This window comes from Nycticebus coucang, chromosome 17 (genome assembly GCF_027406575.1).
Source record: "Nycticebus coucang isolate mNycCou1 chromosome 17, mNycCou1.pri, whole genome shotgun sequence".
Lineage (NCBI taxonomy): Eukaryota > Metazoa > Chordata > Mammalia > Primates > Lorisidae > Nycticebus > Nycticebus coucang.
In genome coordinates, this window is record NC_069796.1 from 31,423,566 (window position 1) to 31,446,627 (window position 23,062).

A 23,062-nucleotide genomic window follows, 5' to 3' on the forward strand; every position below is an offset into this window, starting at 1 on the left:
AATGAGACACCACAAAACAACCAAATAGTCAATTTTTTAGTGTGATATAGGTGAAGATAAAAGCAATTGAGGCTGGGTGCGGTGGCTCACACTTGTAATCCTAGCACTTTGGAAGGCAGAGATAGGTGGATTGCTTAAGCTCAGGAGTTTGAGACCAGCCTGAGCAAGAGTAAGGCCCCATCTCTAAAAATAGCCAGGTGTTTTGGTGGGTGCTTGTAGAACAAGTTATTTGGGAGTCTGAGACCAGAGAATCACTTGAGCCCAGGAGTTTGAGGTTGCTGTGAGCTATGATGCCACAGCACTCTACTGAGAACAACATAGTGAGACTCTGTCTTAAAAAAAAGAAAAAAATAATAAAGTCCTTTGTTTCCAATGCTAATTGTGAGAACTAAACATTAGGAAGAAAAGCAATTGAAAAGCTATATAACAAGCCAGGCATTGTGGCAGGTGCCTGTGGTCCCAGCTACTTAAGGCTGAGGCAAGAGAATCACTTAAGCCCAAGAGTTTGAAGTTGCTGTGAGCTGTGACTCCACAACACTCTACTGAGGGTGACATAGTGAGACTGTCTAAAAAAAAGAAGAAAGAAAAGAAAAGAAAGAAAGAAAACCTATATAACAAAATAATAGCTGAAAACTTCCCACGTCAAGGAAGAGATTTAGAAATCTAGATACAGGAAGCCCAGGGGTTCGCTATTAAAAAAGGTCTTCTTCTTCTTCTTCTTCATGGTACATTGTAGTTAAAAAAAATTTTTTTTTTTTTTAGACAGAATCTTCCTATGCTGCCCTTGGTAGAGTGCCATGGTGTCATCATAGCTCATAGCAACCTCAAACGTTTGGGCCGAAGCAACCCTCTTGCTTCAGTATCCCAAGTAGCTGGGAATACAGGCACCCACCACAATGCCTCTGTATGTAGTTAAAGTGTTAAAAGTTACAGACAAAGACAGAATCCTAAAAACAGCAAGAGAAAAGCATTTAGTCACTTAAAGGGAACTCCCATCAGATTAATGTGAATTTCCCAGCAGAAACCTCACAGGGCAGCAGAGAATGGGGTAATGTATTCAAAGCATTGAAAGGAATAAAAATCCTGTCAGATAAGAATACTATACCTAGCAAAGTTATCCTTCACAAATGCAGGTGAAATATAGTCTTTCTGAGAAAAGCAAAAACTTAGAGAATTCAGCGCCGTCACGCTGGGCCTGTAAGAAATCCTTAAGGGAGTCCTATACCTGGAAGTGAAAGGATGATATCTACCATCATGAAAACACATGAAAGTATAAAGCTTAGTGGTAGGGTAAACACACAAATAAGGAAGAGAAAGGACTGAAATTTTTTTTTTTTTTTAGACAGAGTCTCACTACATCGCCCTGGTAGAGTGCTGTGGCATCACAGCTCATAGCAACCTCAAACTCTTGGGCTTAAGCAATTTTCTTGCCTCAGTCTCCCAAGTAGCTGGGACTACAGGCACCTGCCGCAATGCCTGGCTATTTTTTTGTTGCAGTTGTCATTGTTGTTTAGCTGGCCCGGGCCAGGTTTGAACTCACCACCCTTGGTGCATGTACCTGGCACTGTAACCACTGTACTATAGGCATCAAGCCGAAAAGACTCAAATGTTATTACCAAACTACCAAACCACAATGATAAACAAGAGAGAAAAGAAGTAAGAAATGATAGGTAAAACAATCAGAAATGAATAAAAAGAAAACAGTAAAGGAATAGGCCCTTTTATATCAGCAATGACCTTGAATGTAAATGGATTAAACTTTCCCCTTAAAAGATATAGACTGGATAAATGGGTGAAAAAAAAAGTGACCTGGGTGTTGCCTGTGGCTCAGTTGGTAAGGCGCCGGCCCCATATACCGAGGGTGATGGGTTCAAACCTGGCCCCGGCCAAACTGCAACCAAAAAATAGCCAGGCATTGTGGTGGGCGCCTATAGTCCCAGCTACTCGGGAGGCTGAGGCAAGAGAATCGCTTAAGCCCAGGAGTTGGAGGTTGCTGTGAGCAGTGTGAGGCCACGGCACTCTACCGAGGGCCATAAAGTGAGACTCTGTCTCTACAAAAAAAAAAAAAGAGAAAAAAAGTGACTCAACTATATGCTATCTATAAGAAACTCATCTCACCTGTAAAGGCACATATAGATTGAAAGTAAAAGAATGAAGAAAGATATTCCATGTAAATGGAAACCAAAAGCAAGCAGGAATAGCTATAGTTATATCAGATAAAACAGGCTTTAAATAATTAAAAAAAGTAAAAAGAGTCAAAGAAGGTCATTAATAATAAAGGATCAATTCAGCAAGCAGACATAACAATTCTAAATATGTGTGTATCCAACACTAGAACACTAGATATAGAAAGCACATATTATTAGATCTAAAGGGAGAGATACACTAATACGATAATAGTTGAGGACATCAATACCTTATTTTCAACAGTAGAGACAGATTATATAGACTGAAAATTAATAAAGAAATATTGGATTTAAGGGCGGCACCTGTTTCTCAAAGGAGTAGGGTGCTGGCCCCATATGCGGGAGGTAGCAGTTTCAAACCCAGACCCGGCCAAAAACTATAAAAAAAAAAAAGAAATATTGAATTTAAACTGAACTTTAGATGAAATGGACCTAACAGACATTTATGGGATTATATATTCAGATTATATATTCTTCTCACCAGCACATGGAACATTCTCCAGGATAGATCATATGTTAGGACACAAAAATGGTCTTAAAAAATTGAAAAAAATCAAAATCATATCAAGTATCTTCTCAGATCACAATGAAAGAAAACTAGATATCAATAACAAGCAGAACTTGGGAAACTATACAAATACATGGAAATTAAACAACATGCTCCTCAATAACCATTGGGTCAAGGAAGAAATTGAGAAAATAAGGACTTCCTTAAAACAAATGAAAATTGAAACAACATGCCCAAACCTATGGGATACAGAAAAAGCTGTCCTAAGAAGAAAGTTCATAGTAAGAAATGCATACACGTCAAAAAAGTAGAGAGAATCATAATAAAAAAACCTAGTGATACATCTCAAAGAATTAGGAAAGCAAGAACAAACCAAACCCAAATTAGTAGGAAGAAAGAATAAAGACCAGACCAGAACTAAATGAAATAGAGACTACAAATCAATACAAAGGATCATTGAAACAAAAAGTTGTATTTTAAAAAAGATAAACAAATAGATAAGTCACAGCTATATTAAATAAGAAAAAAAGAAACAAGATCCAAATTAACAAAATTGGAAATGAAAAGGGAGTTATTAACAACTAATATCACAGAAATACAAAAGATTATCAGACACTATTGTGTACAACTATATACTTACAAACTGGGAAGCCTAGAGAAAATGGATAAATTTCTGGACACATACAATCTATACAGATTGATTCAGGAAGAAATAGGACACCTGAACAGACCAACAATGAATAATGAAACTGAATCAGTAATAAAGTCTCCCAATAAAGAAAAGTCCAGATTTGATGGCTGTGCTGCTGAATTCCACTGAACTTTCAAAGAAGAACTAACACCAATTCTCCTCAAACTATACCAAAAAGGTGAAAAGGAGGGAATTTTTCCAAACTCATTCTATGAGGCCAGCATTACCTGGAAACCACAACCAAAGACACAACAGTAAAAGAAAACTATAGGCCAATATTATAGATAAACATAGACACTAAAATCCTCAAAAAAATTACTAGCAAACTAAATCTAATAGCACATCAAAAAGATAACACACTATGATCAAGTGGTTCAACTTATGTAAATCAATAAACACAATATATCACAACAAAAAAATGATGGATCAAGCCATATGATGATCTCTATAGATGGAGAAAAAAGCACATGATAGAATTCAACTTCACTTCATGATAAAAAAAACTCTCAACAAACTAGACATAGAAGGAATATACCACAATGTAATAAAGGCTACATATAACAAACTCACAGCTAACATTATAGTGAATGAGGAAAAGCTGAAAGCCTTTCCTCTAAGTCAGTGGTTCTCAACCTTCCTAATGCTGTGACCTTTTAATACAGTTCCTGTGGGCCGCGACCCACAGGTTGAGAACCACTGCTCTGAGCAGTGGAACAGCACAAGGATACGCACTTTCACTGCTCCTATTCAACAGAGTACTGGAAGCCCTAGCCAGAGCCATCAATCATGGGAAAAATAAAAGGCATCCAAGCTTGAAATGAGGATGTCAAATTATGCCTCTTTGCAGATGACATAACCATAAATTCAGTGAAGTTGTAGGATGCAAAATATAAATACAAAATCAGTAGCATTCCTATACACCAATAATGAGGTAATTAAGAAAGAAATCATGAAAGCAATCCCATTTACAACAGCTACAAGCTCCACCAAGAATAAATTTAACCAAAGAGGTGAAAGAACTGTACAAAGAAAACTTTAAAGCACTGATGAAATAAATTGAAGAGGATACAAACAAATAGAAAGACATTGTATGCTTATAGATTAAAAGAATTAATATTGTTAAAATGACCATACTACTCAAAGCAGTCTACAAATTCAAAGCAATCTATATCTAAATACCAATGTCATTTTTCAAAGAATTAGAAAAATATCTTAAAATTCATAAGAACTAAAAAAGAACCTGAATCACCAAAGTAATCTTGAGCAAAAAAAACCCAAAGTCATACTACCTGACTTCAAAATATGTTACAAAACTATAGTAAACAAGATAGCATGGTATGGGTATAAAACCAGACATACAGACGAATGGAACAGAATAGAGAACCCAGAAATAATCCACGTATTTATAGCCAACTGATTTTTGACAAAGGTGGTAAGAACATACAATGGGGAAAGGATGATCTCTTCAATAAATGGTGCTGGGGAAATTGGATATCCATATGCAGAAGAATGAAAATGATCCATATAAAAACTCAACTCAAGATGGATTAAAGACTTAAATGTAAGACTTGAAACTATAGAACCATGAGAAGAAAACACAGGGGAAACACTTTGGGACATTGGTTTAGGAAAAGATTTTATGGCTACGACCTTAAAAGTATAGGCAACAAAACCAAAAATAGACAAATGGGACTAAACTAATGGGATTAAACTAAAAAGCTTTTGTCCAACAAGGGAAACAATCAATAAAGTGAAGAAATAACCTGTTGAATGGGAGAAAATATTTGCAACTATTCATTTAGCAAGGGACTAATATCTAGAATATACAAAGAACTCAAATAACTCAAAAGTAAAAAAAAAAATTCCCATTAAAAGTAGGCAAAAGATGTGAATAGTGTTTCTTAAAAGAAAACATAAAATGGGCAACAGGTGTATGAAAAATGCACATCATTAATTATTAGGGAAATGCAAATCCAAACCATAATGAGATACCATCTCACCCCAGTTAGAATGGCTATTACAGGCTGAGGATACCGAGAAAGGGAACTCTGGTGGAAATACACTATTGGTGGAAATTACTGCAACCAGTACTGAAAAGAGTATGGTGATTTCTCAAAAAACTAAAAATAGAACTTCTATACAACCCAGCAATCTCACTACTGGGTATTTATCCAAAGAAATCACTACATCAAAGGGATACCTAATGACCTCACGTTTATTGCAGCACTATTTACAATTGCAAAGATATGAAATCAACTTGTGTTCATCAATGAATGTGTGGCGCCTGTGGCTCAGTGAGTGGGGCGCCGGCCCCATATGCCGAGGGTGGTGGGTTCAGGACCGGCCCCGGCCAAACTGCAACCAAAAAATAGCCAGGCGTTGTGGCGGGTGCCTGTGGTCCCAGCTGCTCGGGAGGCTGAGGCAGGAGAATTGCGTAGGCCCAAGAGTTGGAGGTTGCTGTGAGCCATGTGACGCCATGGCACTCTACCCGAGGGCGGTACAGTGAGACTCTGTCTCTACAAAAAAAAAAAAAAGAAAATGTGGTATACACACAATAGACTACTCTTTGGCCATAAAAGATTAAATTATGTCATTTTCAGCAACATGGATGGAGCAGGGGGTCATTGTGTTAAGTGAAATAGCCAGGCACAGAAAGATAAATAGATTCTCATTCATACAGGGGAGCTGAAAAACTTGATCTCATGGAGGTAGAGAGTGGAATGATAGACATGAGAGGGTGGGAAGAATGTGTGTGTTGAAAGGGGGGAAAAGAGAGGTTAGTTAATAGGTACAAACAGTTGAATAGAAGGAATAAGATCTAATGTTTGATAGCAGAGTAGGGTGACCATAGTTAACAACAATGTATTGTATATTTCAAAATAGGTGGAAGAGAAGACTTGTGATATTCCCAATGCATAGAAATGATAAATACTCGAGGTGATGGATACCCCAAATACCCCAACTTGATCATTATACATTGTATGTAGCAAAACATCACCTGTCCCCCATAATTATGTTACAAATACTATGTATCAAGAAAACAAATTTTAAAAAGGTGAAAAAATACACAACTAAATGCAAGACATCTGGGTCTCCATTGGCAGGTGTTAAAAGATAGCTCACTCCCTCTGCTGATCTTCAGGTGCCCTTGAACTGAAGGTATCTTTGGGGGAAAGACAACTTCCCTGGCTCCATCCCTCAGCCAGGAATAAAGAGGGGCCTGAGACCTCCACCTGCTCCACCTCCAGTACCCCCTCACCCCCACTTCCCAGTCTGGCCCCAACTCTCTAACTGGGGATCATCAGGATTCTTCTCCTCATGCCCCTTATCTTGATCACATCAGTCTCCCCAAGAAGCCTAGGTCTCTGGGTCATCCCTCCTCCCCAAGACCTTCCGTTGTGCCTTTGGGAACTCATATTCTGTCATTCCCTAAATCATCCACATCCCGACTCTTCTGTAAATGCTCCTTCACTTTCTTTTCCTCTTTTTTTTTTTTTTTTTTGTAGAGACAGAGTCTTACTTTATCACCCTCGGTAGAGTACTGTGGCATCACACAGCTCATAGCAACCTCCAACTCCTGGGCTTAGGCAATTCTCCCGCTTCAGCCTCCTGAGTAGCTGGGACTACAGGTGCCCGCCACAATGCCCAGTTATTTTTTTGTTGCAGTTTGGCTGGGGCTGGGTTTGAACCCGCCACCCTCAGTATATGGGGCCGGCATCCTACCCACTGAGCCACAGGTGCTGCCCTCCTTCACTCTTATTCCAATGGAATTTTGGCTTCCTCCTGAGGATGCTGCCTCCCCTGCAGGTTCTTTAGTCTTGGTCCTTCTGTCTTGGTAGTACTAGGCTGGTAGGTGGGGTAGGTCCCCTCCTGGGCCCTTGTTGCCACTTCCAGACCATCCTTCTCTCCTCCAGAAAAGCACCCAGCACTGAGCTGCCTGCTGTGCCCAGCTTCGTTCCTGGACATTGCTTTCCCACCTCCCTCATTCTTGCATCAGTTTCCCCTTTCTATTGGATTTTTCTTGTCAGCTCATAAAATACTTTTATTTCTCCCATCTTAAAAAATAATGCCCCTCTTCTCACCCCAGCTTCTCTCCCAACTGTGCCCCATTTTTCTCCTTGAAAACACCTTGAAGAGTCATCCATACTTGAGGTTAGAGCAAGCTCTGTGAAGCTCCTACTGATGCCAGAGCTCTGGATCCAGCCTCCTACTAGGGCAGGGACACACCTACGGGAGTCCTATGACACTCCCGTGGCTCTGTCAGAGCAAGGTGGAGACGTAGCTTCTGGCTAGCAATGTGGCAAAGATAACAGCTGAGTTCTTTGGCCCTGACCTCCCTTCTTCCTTATGTGTGAATCTGCACACTAAAAATAATTTTGAAATTAATATATACTGGGAAAACCCATTCATTTTCTTTTAAATATGCAAAACCTTCATGTGAAAATCTTTGAATACGTAACACAAAGGCCCATTTTCTTTGGAAAACATCCACCATTTCCAAGGTGAAAGGCAGCATAAGCATGTCCTTAAGTAAGAAGTACAGTCACAAAAGTACTGAGCTGGAGAAATAAAAAGATTTGGGAGATTATGATAGGAATGAAGCACTACTTGTCTGAACTGTGAGGAGGCTGAGTGTGTTTTTAATTGAATGGATTAATCATTTATGACTGAAGTTCTTGCTCCTTTCTATGAAAGCAATGCAGGAGGTTTGCACAAAGTTATCAATCATGTTGGCATTTGGGCCACATCTCTGGTGAGCCCAGGTTATGGGTAAGTTATACTAATAATTTGAGAGAAGAAATAGTTGCCTGGAATGGTTCCCTTTCGGCAACCCAGTTGGGTCAGGGTCATGGCAGGGGAAATCCCAGAAGGTGGTGGCCCCGCCTGTGTATGGGATCCTGTGTCTGCCACTAGGGATTCAGGGAGTGGGGCAGCTCCAGGTAGAAGAAACTGTATTTTATTCCTGGCTTGGCAATTTTCTCTGGGTCTTTATTTTCCCATCTGTATAATGGGCTGGAGGCTCTCAGAAGGGCTCCCAGCTCAACTGGGACTAAATATGGCTTGAGACAAAACAAAATCTCCCCCATGTCTGTTCCACCTCAATCTTTGAACTACATCCCCTGCTAGACATTTTCTAAGCATTTTATACATGTTATATCTCATTAGGCCAGGTTGAGGCAGCCAGCATTGTGACTCAGAAGTCAGAGTCTGGGCTCTTACTCCTGAATGACACCTGTCAGTGTGTAACCCTGGGCAAGTGACCTTACTTAGAAACTCAGCCATAGGGTGGGTTAAAATATATCAACTGGGAGAGTCCACATGAAGCACTTAGCACAGGGACTAGCCACTGTGAACACTCGGGAAGCATCAGCTGCTGTAATTACTGATACTGTGGATGGGAGTTGTCCCTCCCAGTTCCTAGGAGTCCTGGCAATACAGGACCCTGTGAGAGGCAAAGAAAACCTTCCAACCCTCAGTTTCTATCCTTGCTTGGCCTAAGATGGGGCTCATTGAGCCCCTGGGGAGGGAGATGGGCATGAGCTATTGTTGGAGGAAATAACACCCCCCAGCCGAACAGGTGATGCAGTTCCATCCCCCCAGGAAGAGGAGGGGCCGGCTTGACACAGGTTCTGCTCTGGCTGGATCCCGAGGCCACAGTGGTCACCACTGCTGCACCGACTACGGGGCACACCCTACACTCTTCTGGGGCTGACGGGAACCCGGGCTGCCCAGTGTGACTTGTCCAGTGCCTCACCCCCGTCAGCACTTGGATTCATTTCATCTGAGGAGGCTTTGGGTGAAGAAGGATGAATATTAGTCAACACACTTTGTTAGTTCCTCACTGTTCTCCTTTACTTAAAAGAGAGATTGGATATTTGGGGATTGGATATTTCTCTAAGAAGGCAGAATGCAGGAAGGGTGAATGTTGCTCTGAGCAGCATTTTGGGAAGGCTTAAAGGGGACAACATGCATGGAGCCATTTACTAACCATTCACCTGCAGGACGTGGGTCTGGAACAGCTCCTCGTGGCCCGAGGCGTGGCAGGTGTAATTGCCCATGTGGATGGTGGTCACCTTGGTGATGTACAGGGAGTCATCCTCTCCAAAGTCCTGCATGAGGCAAAGAAGACAGCAAGATTGGCTTCTTTACAGAGTAGGCTGGGAAGGCAAGCCCTGTCTCCTGGTTTTCCAGGGAAATAGAAACCCTGCAGCAGGGAAAGAGTTTCTTCCTGCCCATCCCTCACTCAGCCAGAGCTGCCTGTGGGGCTGAGCTGCCCTGGGCAGCAGTGATGCCCTGTCTCCTCCACACTGCTGGCCAGGCCCCATATTTGTTTAAGGCCTCGTGCCCCTGGCATCTCCTCTGTGTGCCCAGCTTGGACATGTCCCCAGCACACTTCTCTCAGTTTCGACTACCTCAGCCCATGTGCCCCTTGAGTTCATCTTGCTGACCACCTGTTTCTGGGGGGCAGCTCTTGTTTAGAGTAGGGATCAGCAAACGTTAAGGGACAGAAAATACACATTTTGGTCATCGTGGATGGCATGGGTAGGGTTTCTGTCAGCTACTCAACTTTGCCATCACTGCATGACAACAGTCTTGACAACACATAATTAATGAGTGTGGCTACGTTCTAATGAAATTTTGTTTAAAGTTGGTGGGCAGGGGGTGGTGCCTGTGGCTCAAAGGAGTAGGGGGCTGGCCCCATATACTGGAGGTGGTGGGTTCAAACCCAGCCCTGGCCAAAAACTGCAAAAAATAAAAAAATAAAAATACACACTTTATGGGGGCAAGACATGATTGCAAGAGGGACTTTACCTAACAATTGCAATCAGTGTAACCTGGCTTATTGTACCCTCAATGAATCCCCAACAATAAAATAAATAAATAAATAAATAAAAATAAGACGCCACTCAAAGTTGGTGGGCAGGATTTGGCCTGTGGCTATAGTTTTCCTTCATTATGGTTAGATCCCTACTCAGTCCCCAAATAATTTCAGGCAGCTTGCAGATCTGGGTAATCCAAGGGAAGGAAAATTGAACTGTGAATAAAATGGGGCCAACAACAACAACAAAAACCCAAGAGCAAGGACGTAAGAGAGCCAGGGAGGGCTGATGTCCAGGGGTTCCATAAGAAATGGTCCATTGAGCCTGATGACAGAGCCTTGGCACTGTCATCTCTGCAACCTAACAATGTGGGGTCTTATTGGCCAGTGCATAGAGGGGTGGGCAGGAGTGGGCATCAGGCTGTACGGGAGTCCCCTGACAAACCCTGCACACAAAGCACTTCCCAGTCAGCTGCGCTCTCTCTGGCAGAACTGTACACAGTGCTGGCCCCTTGTAGATGCCAACTTCAGATGTGCTGGAGATTGGAATTACTAGTATTCCACGGAGATCCCTTGTCAGATTTGCTTGAGGACATGGTATTCACAGTTGACAGGACAGAGAGGGTCTAGGCCTGCTGGTAAGAAAGAGGGCTGTGCGAGGAGTGATGGGGAGTCCAGCAGCTGGGATTCAAGACACTCAGAACACCCTGGGGTTTAGCTTGAGCTCTGCCATTGACCAGACAGCCCCTGGGCACAGTTTTCTCCATCTCTAAGTTGTGGACAGTACATTGCCCTATCTGCTTTAGGCAGATAGGGTGTTGGGAGATTTGGTGGAAGAATTCATATGAATATGTTCTCTAATATAGGAAGCATGACATACATGGGGGATGCTATTTTTCTTATCATTATTATTATGACTTTTTAAAAAGACAGGTTCCCACTCTGTTACCCAGGCTAGGGTACAGTAGCATGATCATAGCTCACTGCAGCCTTGAACTCTTAGGCTCAGGTAATCCTCCTGCCAATGTCTCTCGAGTAGGTGAGAATACAAGTGTGGGCACCACCGTGGCTGGCTAATTTTTATTTAATTTTTTTTTATAGAGACAAGGTGACAAGGTCTGCCTATGTTGCTCAGGCTGGTCTTGAATTCCTGGTCTCATGCAATCCTCCTGTCTCAGTCTCCCAAATCACTGGGTTTATACCCACCATACCTAGACTCTTATTATTAAAAGAAGATGCAAAATTTCTCTTGACCCCCTAGAGAAAATACCAAACCATCCCTGTGCCATTCTCTTGCCATTTCTTTTCTTTTCTTTTTTTTTTTTTTGAGACAGAGTCTCACTTGGTAACCCTTGGTAGAGTGCCACTGCGTCGTAGCTCACAGCAACCTCAGACTCTTGGGCTCAAGGAATCCACTTGCCTCAGCCTCCCAAGTAGCTGGGAGTACAGGTGCTCACCACAACACCCAGCTGTTTTTTAGAGACAAGGTCTTGCTTTTGCTCAGCCTAGTCTTGAACTTGTAAGCTCAAGCAATTTAACCTCCTCGGCCTCCCAGAATGCTGGGATTACAGGTGTGAGCCACCATGCTTGGCTCCCTTGTCATTTCTGAGCTTCAGATGGCTACAGAAGCACTCTGGTGGTGAAGAGGTCATACAAGCAGCAGTGGGGCCACTCCTCAGTCCCCTGTCAGCACTCACACTCCTGTGCCCTGCCATGTGGCTACTCTCTCTTGGTCCTGCCTCAGAGGTCCTGACCATAGTCATCATGGGACCCTTCAAAGATACTTTCTGGCTCATTAGCCCATGAGGGGCGCTGGCCCTGACCCCAAGAGTGAGGCTTGGGGTAGGGCAAACGTGGCCACATGCAGCCTGCTTTCAGGATCAGGAAGAAATACCCAGAAGTGCTCCCAAAGGAGTGAGATAGTGCACAGGGCTGTGGGAACCTTGCGAATTCGCTGCAAAACACTGATCTGCTTAAAAGAGCCCCTTTCTTACCATTCTGTGGAAGCATCAAATAATAAAAATGAAGCACCAGATAGCTGATTTGTCCTGCATCCTAACAGAGCCATAAATGGTTCATACCTGAGTTGCTTATGAAAAGTTAATGACTAGTCAGTTCTGGGGCCAACCTATTTCTAGTCCAAGCTGTTCCTGTGTTAAAACCTAAGCCTTGAGGAAAATGTTTTGCCTGGAGTGTCAGTAGTGAGACAGCATCTTGAAAGAGGGCTGGGTTCAGCCCCCACTTTAGGGAAAGAGGCTGGGGGGAGCTTGGAAACTCCTCACTGACCCACTTGGTGGTCCTAAGGTAGACTCCAGGCTAGAGGGCCGAACTAGAGCTGCCTGCACAGGGTCTGTTCCTGGGGCCTGCTGGCACTGTCCCTCTAAGCTGCCTTCCTGAGCCTTCACACCAGCCTTGAAGCCCATTTTAGGCTCCAGATGCCCCTCCCCCCTTCACCACCTTGATGGGGTTGCTTGGTCACAGGACTACAGCATTCCTTAGGCTGAGATGTGCCCTGCACATGGGGGTCTTTCCCAAGGCCAAAGGTGCCACAGATAGACCTCACAGAGCAGCCAGTTCATCCAGTGCCCGGTCTTTGAGAGGTTACTATGAGCAGAGAACTAGATATCCATCAATCACCTTGTTTAATACTCAGAAAAAAAGCCTGCAAAACCCAAAACCATAGAACAAAAGAAAAACCCAGTCTGGAGGAGATAGTAGGGTTCTCCTTGCAAACATATTAGTCAGATCTTTTCTTACCACCTTCATAGCTGCCATGGTGGGCCACCTTCCCCATGTTAAGGGGGAGCCTTCCTTTGTAGCAGCCAGATCACACCCCTTTGTGCTCAGAACCTGGCTCAGAGCTGCCAGATCATGTGTCCCAACCCCATGCAAACCTGGCTCCTTTCAGCTTGCCTTGCTGTTGTGCTAGTGTGCCAAGACCTGCTTCCCCTCCTCACCAAGGCTGTCTATCTGTCTCCCTCTCCTTCAAGCCTGCTCGAATCTTATCTGCCAACCCCATCTCTGGCCCGTAACCCCTCCCTGCTTTATGTCGTCTCATGGGCTTCTACTGCCGTCTTTGCCGCTTGTGTCCCTGCTCTAGAGTGTGGGCACATGGTGGGCCCTCAGTATGTATTCGTGGAATGAACTGGACAAACACTGAGCTAGGCTTTCTGCATGGACTGTATTTTGGTTCCAATTCGTTGCGTTTGACAACTAAGTAGATACCTCCTGCCTTCCCATCCACCCAAACATTGTCCAGTCACATGGGGTCACATGGGGGCTGGTGGAAGGGCAGAGCACTGGTCTCAATTCTTGTCCCTCCTTCCCCATCCTCTCTCCTCCTCCTTACGGCAGCTCTCAGAGGGACTCTTGCCTCTTTTCCATTCCTCAGGCCAGGACGTGCTGGAATTGATCAAAGAGAAGGCTGCCCTCTGAGCATGAGGCAGAGATGGAAAAGCACGTACAGAATCTCAGCCTCAATTGACCACTTGTGCTGTGCCTCTAACAAAGTCATTTCATCTCTGTTTGTTCTTGCTTGCCCTTGGGCAATCCCTCAGGTGCTGAGGGGTGTGCATTCGCCCTTCAAGGACATAGGGGGCTGCAGGGTGTGTTACGGCTCCTCTGTAAGCACCCAGTGCATTACCCACCTGTGGCTTAGGCTCTAGGAGAACCTGAATCCATAATAAATAAAATAATGTCTCTGGGCTGAAACAATATGCATCATATAATTATAGAACAAAGAACATATTGTTTTCTAGATATGAATACGGGCTACAGAAATCAAATTTACCTCATTGGATGTGAGAAAATTACTTAAAAGGTGATTTATAAGAAGCTACATAAAACTCAACCTGCAGTCCTGACTCTCCTGAATGTCCTTTGACGGCATCTGTACTTCTCTCAGGGCTTGATTACACCCTGCACTCATCTCTTCATGGACAGCTTTTTTTTCTTTTTTGCTCTGATGCATAGAAATACATTAGCAAAATCAAAGTTTCTTCCAGAAAGAAACAGATGCCAGGTTAGACCACTCTTTGTATTGAGGCACATCTGTTTTGGGGAAAGAGACAATTTTACCTTAAGACGTGGTTCTTGCCTTTTAAAAAGCTATTTTCTAAGTATTTCCCCTTGATAAAGAAAGTAATTAAGTGAAAATGAAGTATTAAACAATAGTTAAGCAGAGAAGAGAAGGGGGATGTTGTCATAGTGATCCATGTACATTACTTACAGGTGTAAGGAACATGAAACTAAGCCATCAGTGCTGAATAGTGACTAAATGTTAAACACAAGAACCCCAGAATGATATTAGAGTTTAGGTGAATACTATCAATGCTCTAAGTTAAATCTCAGCATGGAAACATTTATTCACAGCTTTTCCAACTTTGCCCTTTTTAGGAACATTGCTGACTATCTTCGGGGAGGACAGAGTATGGGGGTTGATTCTGGCCCCTTGAATGTCACTAACCACTGCATCACCCTGCACAAACAGTTGAATGCCACGGTCCAGACACTAAATGATAAGCAGTGCCCCAGTGATGGCCAGTTCTTAGGGACCTCTGTACTCACATGAGCAGCATGGCCATTGTCCAGACCAAGCTAGACCCAAAGGCACATATTGGTTAGTATATACAACCATCCACGTGGACACACGCAGTACACAAGAGCACATACACACATTGACGGGCACACACAAACATCCACGTGGACACACACGGTACACACGAACACTACACAAGGACACACGCAGTACACATGAGCATGTACGTGCATTGATGGACACACACAAACATCCATGTGGACACACGCAGTACACACGAGCACATACACGCATTGACAGGTGCACACACATATCCACATGGACACACTCAGTACACACAAGCACATACATGCATTGACGGGCACACACACACATCCCTGTGGACACACACAGTACACACGAGCACATATATGCCTTGACAGGCACATACACATCCACGTGGACACACTCAGTACACACAAGCATGTACATGCATTGATGGGCACACACACACATCCACATGGACACACGCAGTACACACGAGCACATACATGCATTGACGGGCACACACACACATCCCTGTGGACACACGCAGTACACATGAGCACATACACGCATTGATGGGCACACACAAACATTCACATGGACACATGCCCCATGAGCATGTACACCCCTGCACACACACACACGTAGCAACCTCCTGGCTCTATAGCTGACCATCCTGACTGACACTGGGATTCCCATGTTGTTCACGCCTTCAGAGGACAAAGCTGCCACTCTGCAAAGACCTGAAGCACCAGTCCTCTTGCTCAGAGTCTTCTTCAAAAAAGAAATCTCTGCAACTTGAAGCAAGCCTTCAATAGCTGACTGAGCCTCCAGGAGAGGGCTGCTATGTACTGATCCACCCAGACAGAGCGGGTTTGTCCTGCCCACTCCCAGGCTTAGCCCAGGAGAGGGAGTCTGAGGTACAGAGAAGCCACTATGGGGGGAGTGCCATCCTTTGCAGGACTTCAGGGCATGTGTGGTCCCCAGATGACTTGCATGTGTGTGATTACTCTTATATACTATGTGTTCAGTCTCTCCCTGTGATTGTGGGTGCCAAAAGGGAGGCACCTCATCTCTCTGTGTGTTGTGTGGTTGTCGCCAGCATGTCGCACAGTTCCTGGTGCACAACTGGAGCTCAGTTAACATTTGCTGAATGAATGGAAGTAGATTAGCCAAGTGTGCTGGCTCTTGGGGAGCCATAAAAGGAAGGATAGTGAAGAATTAGCATTACCCAAAGAAGAGTCTGGCCTTTGCCCTCAGTGGGAGGTGACCTCCAGGCCCATGGAATGTCTGTTTATTTGCCTTTGGGCCACGTGATGTCAATTCTGCCTCCTGAGTGGCTGACGACTAACTGCAACCTTCCCCTTCTGGAGGCCCTTGGATCATAAATCCCGAGGCTGAGAAGGCCTTACCAAAGATACCCGCTCCTGACGCTGACTGGACCACACTTAAAGCCATGGAAGCAACTGCTGTCATTGAAGTACTCCAGGCAGGATCTGAATAAATTTCTTTTTATGGCTCTTTTCAGGGACCAAGAACAGTTTCAATTAGGACATTTTCTCCGGACATGGTGTTTAAAACTCTTATGTACTGTTGGAGAGGGTGCAAACTGGGGTAACTTGTTTTGGAGGGTGATTTGTCAATATCCTTAAAAACTGAAAATGGCCCAACTGTACAGAGTGAGTATGAGGATGCTTACTGAGGTATTGTTTGCAGTAGAGGAAGCTTGAAAACAGGCTGAATGTGAGCTCCCTGGGTGGGGCTAGGAAGGGAAGCCCAGGCAGAGAGGTACTTGGGGATGGGGGTGGGGGGTGCAGTAACACCTGGTGACTCCCTTGTCCTTGCCCTGTAGGGAGGGTGCCTCTTGGAGGGGTGGGCTCCAATCTGTGGTGGCCAAGAGAGGAGGCACTGATTAGCCTCCTCTACAGTCTGGGGCTCTGTAGGAAGGCTCTGTGGGGAGTGTCTAGGCCCTGCATTTGGCATCTAGCAGCTGAGTCAGAACTTTCCTGAGGGACCTTTACCTTGACATGGGGCTGGAAGTGGTCATTGAGCCCAAGCCAAATCTTGCAGGTAGTAAGAGGAAAGAGAGGCAACCTTGAGGAATCCACCCAGAAAGCAAAGGCCAGAGGAAATATTTAGGGGGCAGAATCACCCCAAAGTTCCACGGGCTGGCATACTCCACATCTTGAAGCCTTCTGGACAATACTACAAATGGTTTGAGCTTGTTCAAAACTCAAAAGAACCGGATACTCAGATGCAACCAGGGTTTTCAACACACGTTGGAGAGAATTGGCCAAGGCTTTTAAGTGCTTTGAGTGCAGTGTTTTCCAAGATCTTAAAACAAAATGTACCCAAGCATTTAATGAGATTATTTTAATGCAAAACCTACAACCACCGTCTACCGTCTACCGTGGTGCAAACAGCTCTCCATGCTAATCAAACGCCTCTCATCTTTTTACAATGGATTCATGACTGGTTCATATAAAGACAATAAAAATTAAATGAGTCATGAGCTCCTAAATCATTTTCTTTTGGTCTTTTTAATAACTCACTTCCAAAGAAGAGCTAGCTGAAAGCATATACTTCATTAGAATTATTTGTTCCCCGTTTTCCAGCATTTAGGCATGGGGGAAAAAGCGAACCTTTTAACACATCCTTCAAACACTGCCATAGATATTTTCTTCTAATGGGTTTTGTTTTTCTGCTTTTATCACTGTACTCTGCCTGCCAACATTTGAAAGCCCCAAATAGTGATATTCAGAGAACCCCCCCCCAAAAAGAGTGGCTCTTTCAAGTCATTTGAAGTATACTGAGTTTGTTGTAATTTTTTTGTTGTTGTTGTTAAAAGAAGACTACAATGGAAAAATGTTTCCTCTCCCTGAGAATATCTTGGCCAAACAGTTCATGTGCTCTCAGAGTGTGCTGTTCCCCTTGCTTTTGGGGTCACAGGTCAGAGGCCAGCAGATGTGAGGTCCAGAGCCTGGGAACTACAGGGTTAATGCAGGAGGCAGGCACAGGGGCCTCAGGTAAAAGCCTTGGCCTTGTGAGGTGATAGGTACTGTGTCCCAAGAGCATAGAACCCTGGCTGGGTGTGTAGCTCTGGCTTGGGTGTGTAGCTGGCTGCTGGCCTGTGGCACACTCCTCGAGTCCTCTGAGTCGCTTAACCCCACTGGCCTCATGGAGCTGGGGTAAGAGATGAGGTGATACTTATGAACCGACCCAGCACAGAATTTGGCTCCATGCATGGGACTGCTTAGTTGCAATGATGCAGTCAGTGATTACCTGTGATGTCCTATTCCTGCTTCTTCCCCCTCCTCGATGGGCCCCTGGTCTTTAGGTTCATAAGGGGCAGCGAGAAAGACTTTTATGAAAGGGACAGCAGGAGATGTTTTGAGGCAGGGCATGCAGACTGGTTTGGGGACAGTGCCTTCACCTCTCTGGGAGCAGCTGCTGTGGGGGCTAGGTGGTTAGGAGTGCTGGAGGTCCATGATTGGTTTACATGTTCCATTTCTGCAAAAAGTGGGGCAGAAATGGAACATGTAAACCAATGTTCTGTCCCCTCCGACACCCAGTGTGGGGGCTAGGGTAGCCTGAGATGGGCCCCACTCCACCCACAAAACCTAGATCTGAGCTCTCGAGAGATGGAGGTTGCAGGGAGAGCTGGCGGGGAAGGGTCCCTGTGGGGGCTCCATGGCAGGGCTGGGGGTGACGGCTCCTGTCCTGCAGACACGGCCTAGCACACTCCTGCAGGGCAGCCTGCCACAAGCCCAGGTCACGCGGTGCACAGGGTGCTGCTGGTGGCCACCCCCCATTCAGGTTCTGGGCTAGGGGCAATGGGTTGCAGTTCCCTGAGGGCGAGGTGGGAGGGGTCATTGGGGCAAGTCAGAACCACATCCAGACCCACAGCTGCTGCAGTAGAGAAACCCACAGTCAGCCAGGAAGCAAACAAATTATAGGCTGTACTTTGTTAGCTCTGGGGAATATGAGCATGAGCAGAAACTATTGATTTCTCATCAAATGAACAGAAGGAGGCATCATAATCCAGAGACCGGCTGCCAGAAGGCACCGCAACTAGTTCCCTGGGCTGCTGACTCTGCTGGGGAGTACCTGTCTTTTGGGGCTTTGCACTGTTAGGCCACAATTCTAGTCTCTGTCCAGTGGTGGTTTTGTTTTCCTTCCTGCAAGGTGGGCCGGGTGAGGCTGAAGCCTTCCGTGATGTGGTGGCCCAGGTATCCTTGGGAGGCATGCTACGTCTAGGCTGAACGTCCTGACAACCTGAAGAAGGCAAAGGGGCCTTGAACGGAGCCATGGCTGGTGCAGGGAAACTTGCTGGGAGCCATGGCTGGCCCGGGGCACTGCTCCACTCCAGACGTGCCACTGGGGAAGTCAGTGAGGAGGAGGACACAGTGAGGCTCCCCTCATTTCTGGGCCCCACATTACTTGGGGTCCTCCTGGGATGCATGTTCCTCTTAGGCTGGAAGGGGCTCAGCACTTCTGCAGCATCCACATCTCACTATATCACTCTCTAATAAAAAATTTATGGTTCCTCACCGAGCACAGGGGAATGGCTGAGACTCTTTATATTAACACTCCAGATCCTTTATGTTCTGTGTGCTCTGGCCCCAGATCGCCCCAACACACTCCTCTCTTACACACTTATCCCTGCCTATAGAAGCCCCAGCCAGAACAGCTCCTTACAGCTGTTTGTGGATACCTTGCCCCCTTGGAGGCTGAGGACAGTGTTTTTGCTCCCTGCTGTGTCACAGGACTTGTGGCTCTGGCACTTAATAAGTGAATCAATCCAAAGGAGGGTTCCTCATGTTTGCCATCTGTATGGGCACGGGACTGGGTCACTCCTAAGTGCTTCTGACAGCAATCTCACTTGCTGCAGAATCTAAGTGGCTCCTTTTCACTTGGCTCTGGGCTAGAGGGGTACATTTACTTTCTGATCAAATATTATGCTGATGCTGAAGGCATCCTTGATGTTTGCAAGTCAGAAAAGTTTAATTACATGTGTCATTAGAATGGCATTCTGTAATAGCTCTGTGACTGAATTCATTAACAGAATTCTTAACAGATAAGACAAGACAAATTAATATTTTGTTGCCCATGAAAGCTTCTCATTAAGAGAGTAGTGAAAAAGTGATTAATATTTTGTTGCCAATCAAGATGTCTTATATAAATGACAAAGCAAGGAGGCCCACACCTCTTTGCGCTCTGTAATTTCCCCGCCTTGGGTTTTGAAGGCTGATCAGCTGCCTGTGCCTGCGGTGTTGGGTGCCAGTCACTTATTCCAATGCCAGGGCTCATATTTCATCTCTCACTGTGGCGGGGTGAGGGGGCAGGGAGATACCTCAGGCTAAGGGGTGCTGGGAGCCTCATCAACCCTGGAATCTTTGCTCTATCAGTGCTGCCCTCTTGGGCTATTCTCTCCTGACCAATTCTTGCTTCAGAAACGCCCTGATGGGCCAGGCGCAGTGGCTCATGCCTGTAATCCCAGCACTCTGGGAGGCCAAGGTGGGTGAATTGCTTGAGCTCACGAGTTTGAGACCAGCCTGAGCAAGAGTGAGACCCCCCATCTCTAAAAATAGTTGGGCATATGGTGGGCGCCTGTAGTCCCAGCTACTTGGGAGGCTGAGGCAAGAGGATCGCTTGAGTCCAAGAGTTTGAGGTTGCTGTGAGCTATGGTGCCATGGCACTCTACCAAAGTGAGACTCTCAAAAAGGAAAAAAAAGAAGGAAATGCCCCGTGCATCCTGATGACCTTGCTCTAGGCCAGTAGTTCTCAACTTTCCTAACACCGTGGTCCCTTAAGATAGTTCCTGTGGTTTGCAACCCATAGGTTGAGAACTGCTGCTCTAGGCCTCTTCCTAGGGATGCTTTCTCAATAGCTTGCCCAGGATACTGTGAGTTTGTGGAGGTGGCCGGTCAGTATCTCTGTCCCTGGGTGAGTCGAGGCTGACTTGGATGCTGGTGCCCTGTCCCTGATTACAAATTGCAGGAGTACACAGGGTCACATCTGCCTGACTGGGGAGCCTCACTGGGCTGCTGCTGGCTGCTTGCTGGGGATTCAGGCTATAAGACATTGAGAATTGTTGTTTAGCAGCAGCAGTCGTGATGGTATTAACGATAGTAATAATAGCAGTCATGATAACAAGAGTGATAATTGTTAGCATTTATGAAATACTGAATGCTAACTTTACAAGTATCTTCTTATTTCCTCATCATTATAACCCTGTGAGGTAGATACTATTATTTACTCCCATTTCACAGAAGAGGAAACTGAGGCTTAGAGAGGTCAGTTGTTACTCAGCTAGCAACTTTGTAAGATTACTGGCTTGTAACTGGCAGGCTGTGCTGCCTCCTCCCTGAGGTGGGAGGCGGGTGTGCTTTCTAGGAGTTTGCACGCATCAGGCGGGCACCCCTGTGTGCCAGCTCTGGCCTGCACCCTCACATGGGGGGTCTGCGAAGCATACAATCCTGCCTATTTGCAGTCTACTGACTCAACCACCAGCAGCCAGTGTATCCTGGCAGGTAATGAGGGGCCATTAATCTCTGGTTGTACCCGCAATTACCAGAATTGCTAACCTTATTGTGAAAAGTAGAAATGCAATTGAGTTGGTGCTGGAGGCATATTTGAGGGAGGAGAGAAATACTCAAAGTAATTTAATTAACTGATGGCAAGTACATTAAGAGGAGCTTTGCCTCTGCTTTTATTTCCGATGTCTTTAAGTAGAGCACCAAGTACAGCTCGTGAATGCTCCAACAGACACAGGCCGACCCATTCTAGCACTGAATCAATCACTACTGGCCAGACATTTTTAAAAGCTGACACCCCACCTCAACAGCCTCTGCACACACAAACCTGTCACCCCCACACGTCCACACATACACACAAACACGCCTCCTCATTTTCGCAAACATGGCACTGCCTTTTCTTGCTAAGTTCTCAGCTAGGTCCTGGCAATCTCAGGCCCAGATGGACTCTGCCTATCCAGCATCTGTCCAGCTAGCACCCACCAGGGTGGTGCTGCACTGACATTCAAGGACATATGAGATTCTGCCTATGCACACCGCAGTGGGGAAATCAAAGACGAGCCCAGTATGACGAGGATGGGAAAGGTACTACTCTGCCCAGCTAGAGGCTCCAGACTGGCTCCCATCTGCTTCCCCCATGGTCTCTGGAGTGCAGCTAAAGGACCTAGAGAGTATCAGAGTCCCAACTTTGGTGGCTCTTGCCACATTTCATGCCGGGCCTTTCTCCTCAGAGTTGGAGGGACCTTCAAGGTCATGGGTTTAGCTGCCTTCTTGTGGCTAGCAGCACTGCTTGAGCTTGCATGCCCCTAGGGATGAGGAGTCCCCTGCCTCCCATGATGGCTCACTGCGCCGTGGGGCAGGTTTGATGGCTGGAATGATATTCCATCTGAAGAGCTGTAATTGCTACTCTTTGTGGTGCACCTCGGACCTTTGTATTAGTCCAACATATGGGGTCACTCAGTCCGGCTCGCGTCCCTGTGCCCCAGCCCCTAATCCACTACCCTCGGGATATTTGCAGGAACTGATTACTCATCCCACCAGGCTTTCTTTTCTGGGGCATGCATCCCACTGTGGACCAGCTGACCCGTCCTGAGCTTGAAAATTCTATTCCTATTATTGTAGCCCAAGACCAGTCAGCTGTCCTGGCAGCTCACTACATGGATGACATCACTCTGTCTTCTCACATGAACTTCTGGTAAGTTGTATCACATCTATGCCAAACCCAGACCAAGAAATACACTTGAATTATTCCATTTCTTCAAGTTGGAAAGAAGATAAGGACTACTAATGTTTCTTTTCTTACAAATTAATTCATCGAGGATCAGCAGGTTAAGAAATTAGTCAAAGTCACAAAGCCAACAACAGGTGAGGTTGGGACTCCAGCCCTGGCTGCCTGGTTCCTCAGAGAACAGAAGTACCCCTGGTGGCCATGTTGGGCCACCTGAGTTCCGCTGCTCTCTTCTTCCATGCAGTGCCACTTAACTCATCCAACCGTCACTCCTCACCCAGCAAAGAAGCTCCCCAGGACAGGCTCCCTGTTGCCTGCCTTGGTTTCCCTCCACCTTCTCACCTTGCTCCTGCCCTCCAGCTGACCCCACCCAGCAGCTCACCTCTGCCCTCTATGGGACCATCCTTTCTTCTGTGTCCAGCCTCAGGGCCTAAAGCCTTCTCCACAGGGGCCCCAACCAGTTTTCTTCCTGTTCTGGAGACTCCTGCCTGTCTCTGCCCTCTGCTGGCCCATAGTCCACCTCCCCGAGCTG

General features: G+C 45.7%; 1 protein-coding gene across 3 annotated transcripts in view; it reads right to left on the reverse strand.

The window, feature by feature from the left end:
• FSTL4 (follistatin like 4) overlaps nucleotides 1-23,062 on the reverse strand; it is a 432,774-nt gene that overhangs the window by 56,210 nt on the left and 353,502 nt on the right. For all 3 annotated transcript variants that reach the window (XM_053567330.1, XM_053567331.1, XM_053567329.1), the window contains exon 8: nucleotides 9,375-9,495. In XM_053567330.1, coding sequence (XP_053423305.1) covers nucleotides 9,375-9,495 — 121 coding nt within the window. The remainder of the gene's footprint in view (nucleotides 1-9,374; nucleotides 9,496-23,062) is intronic.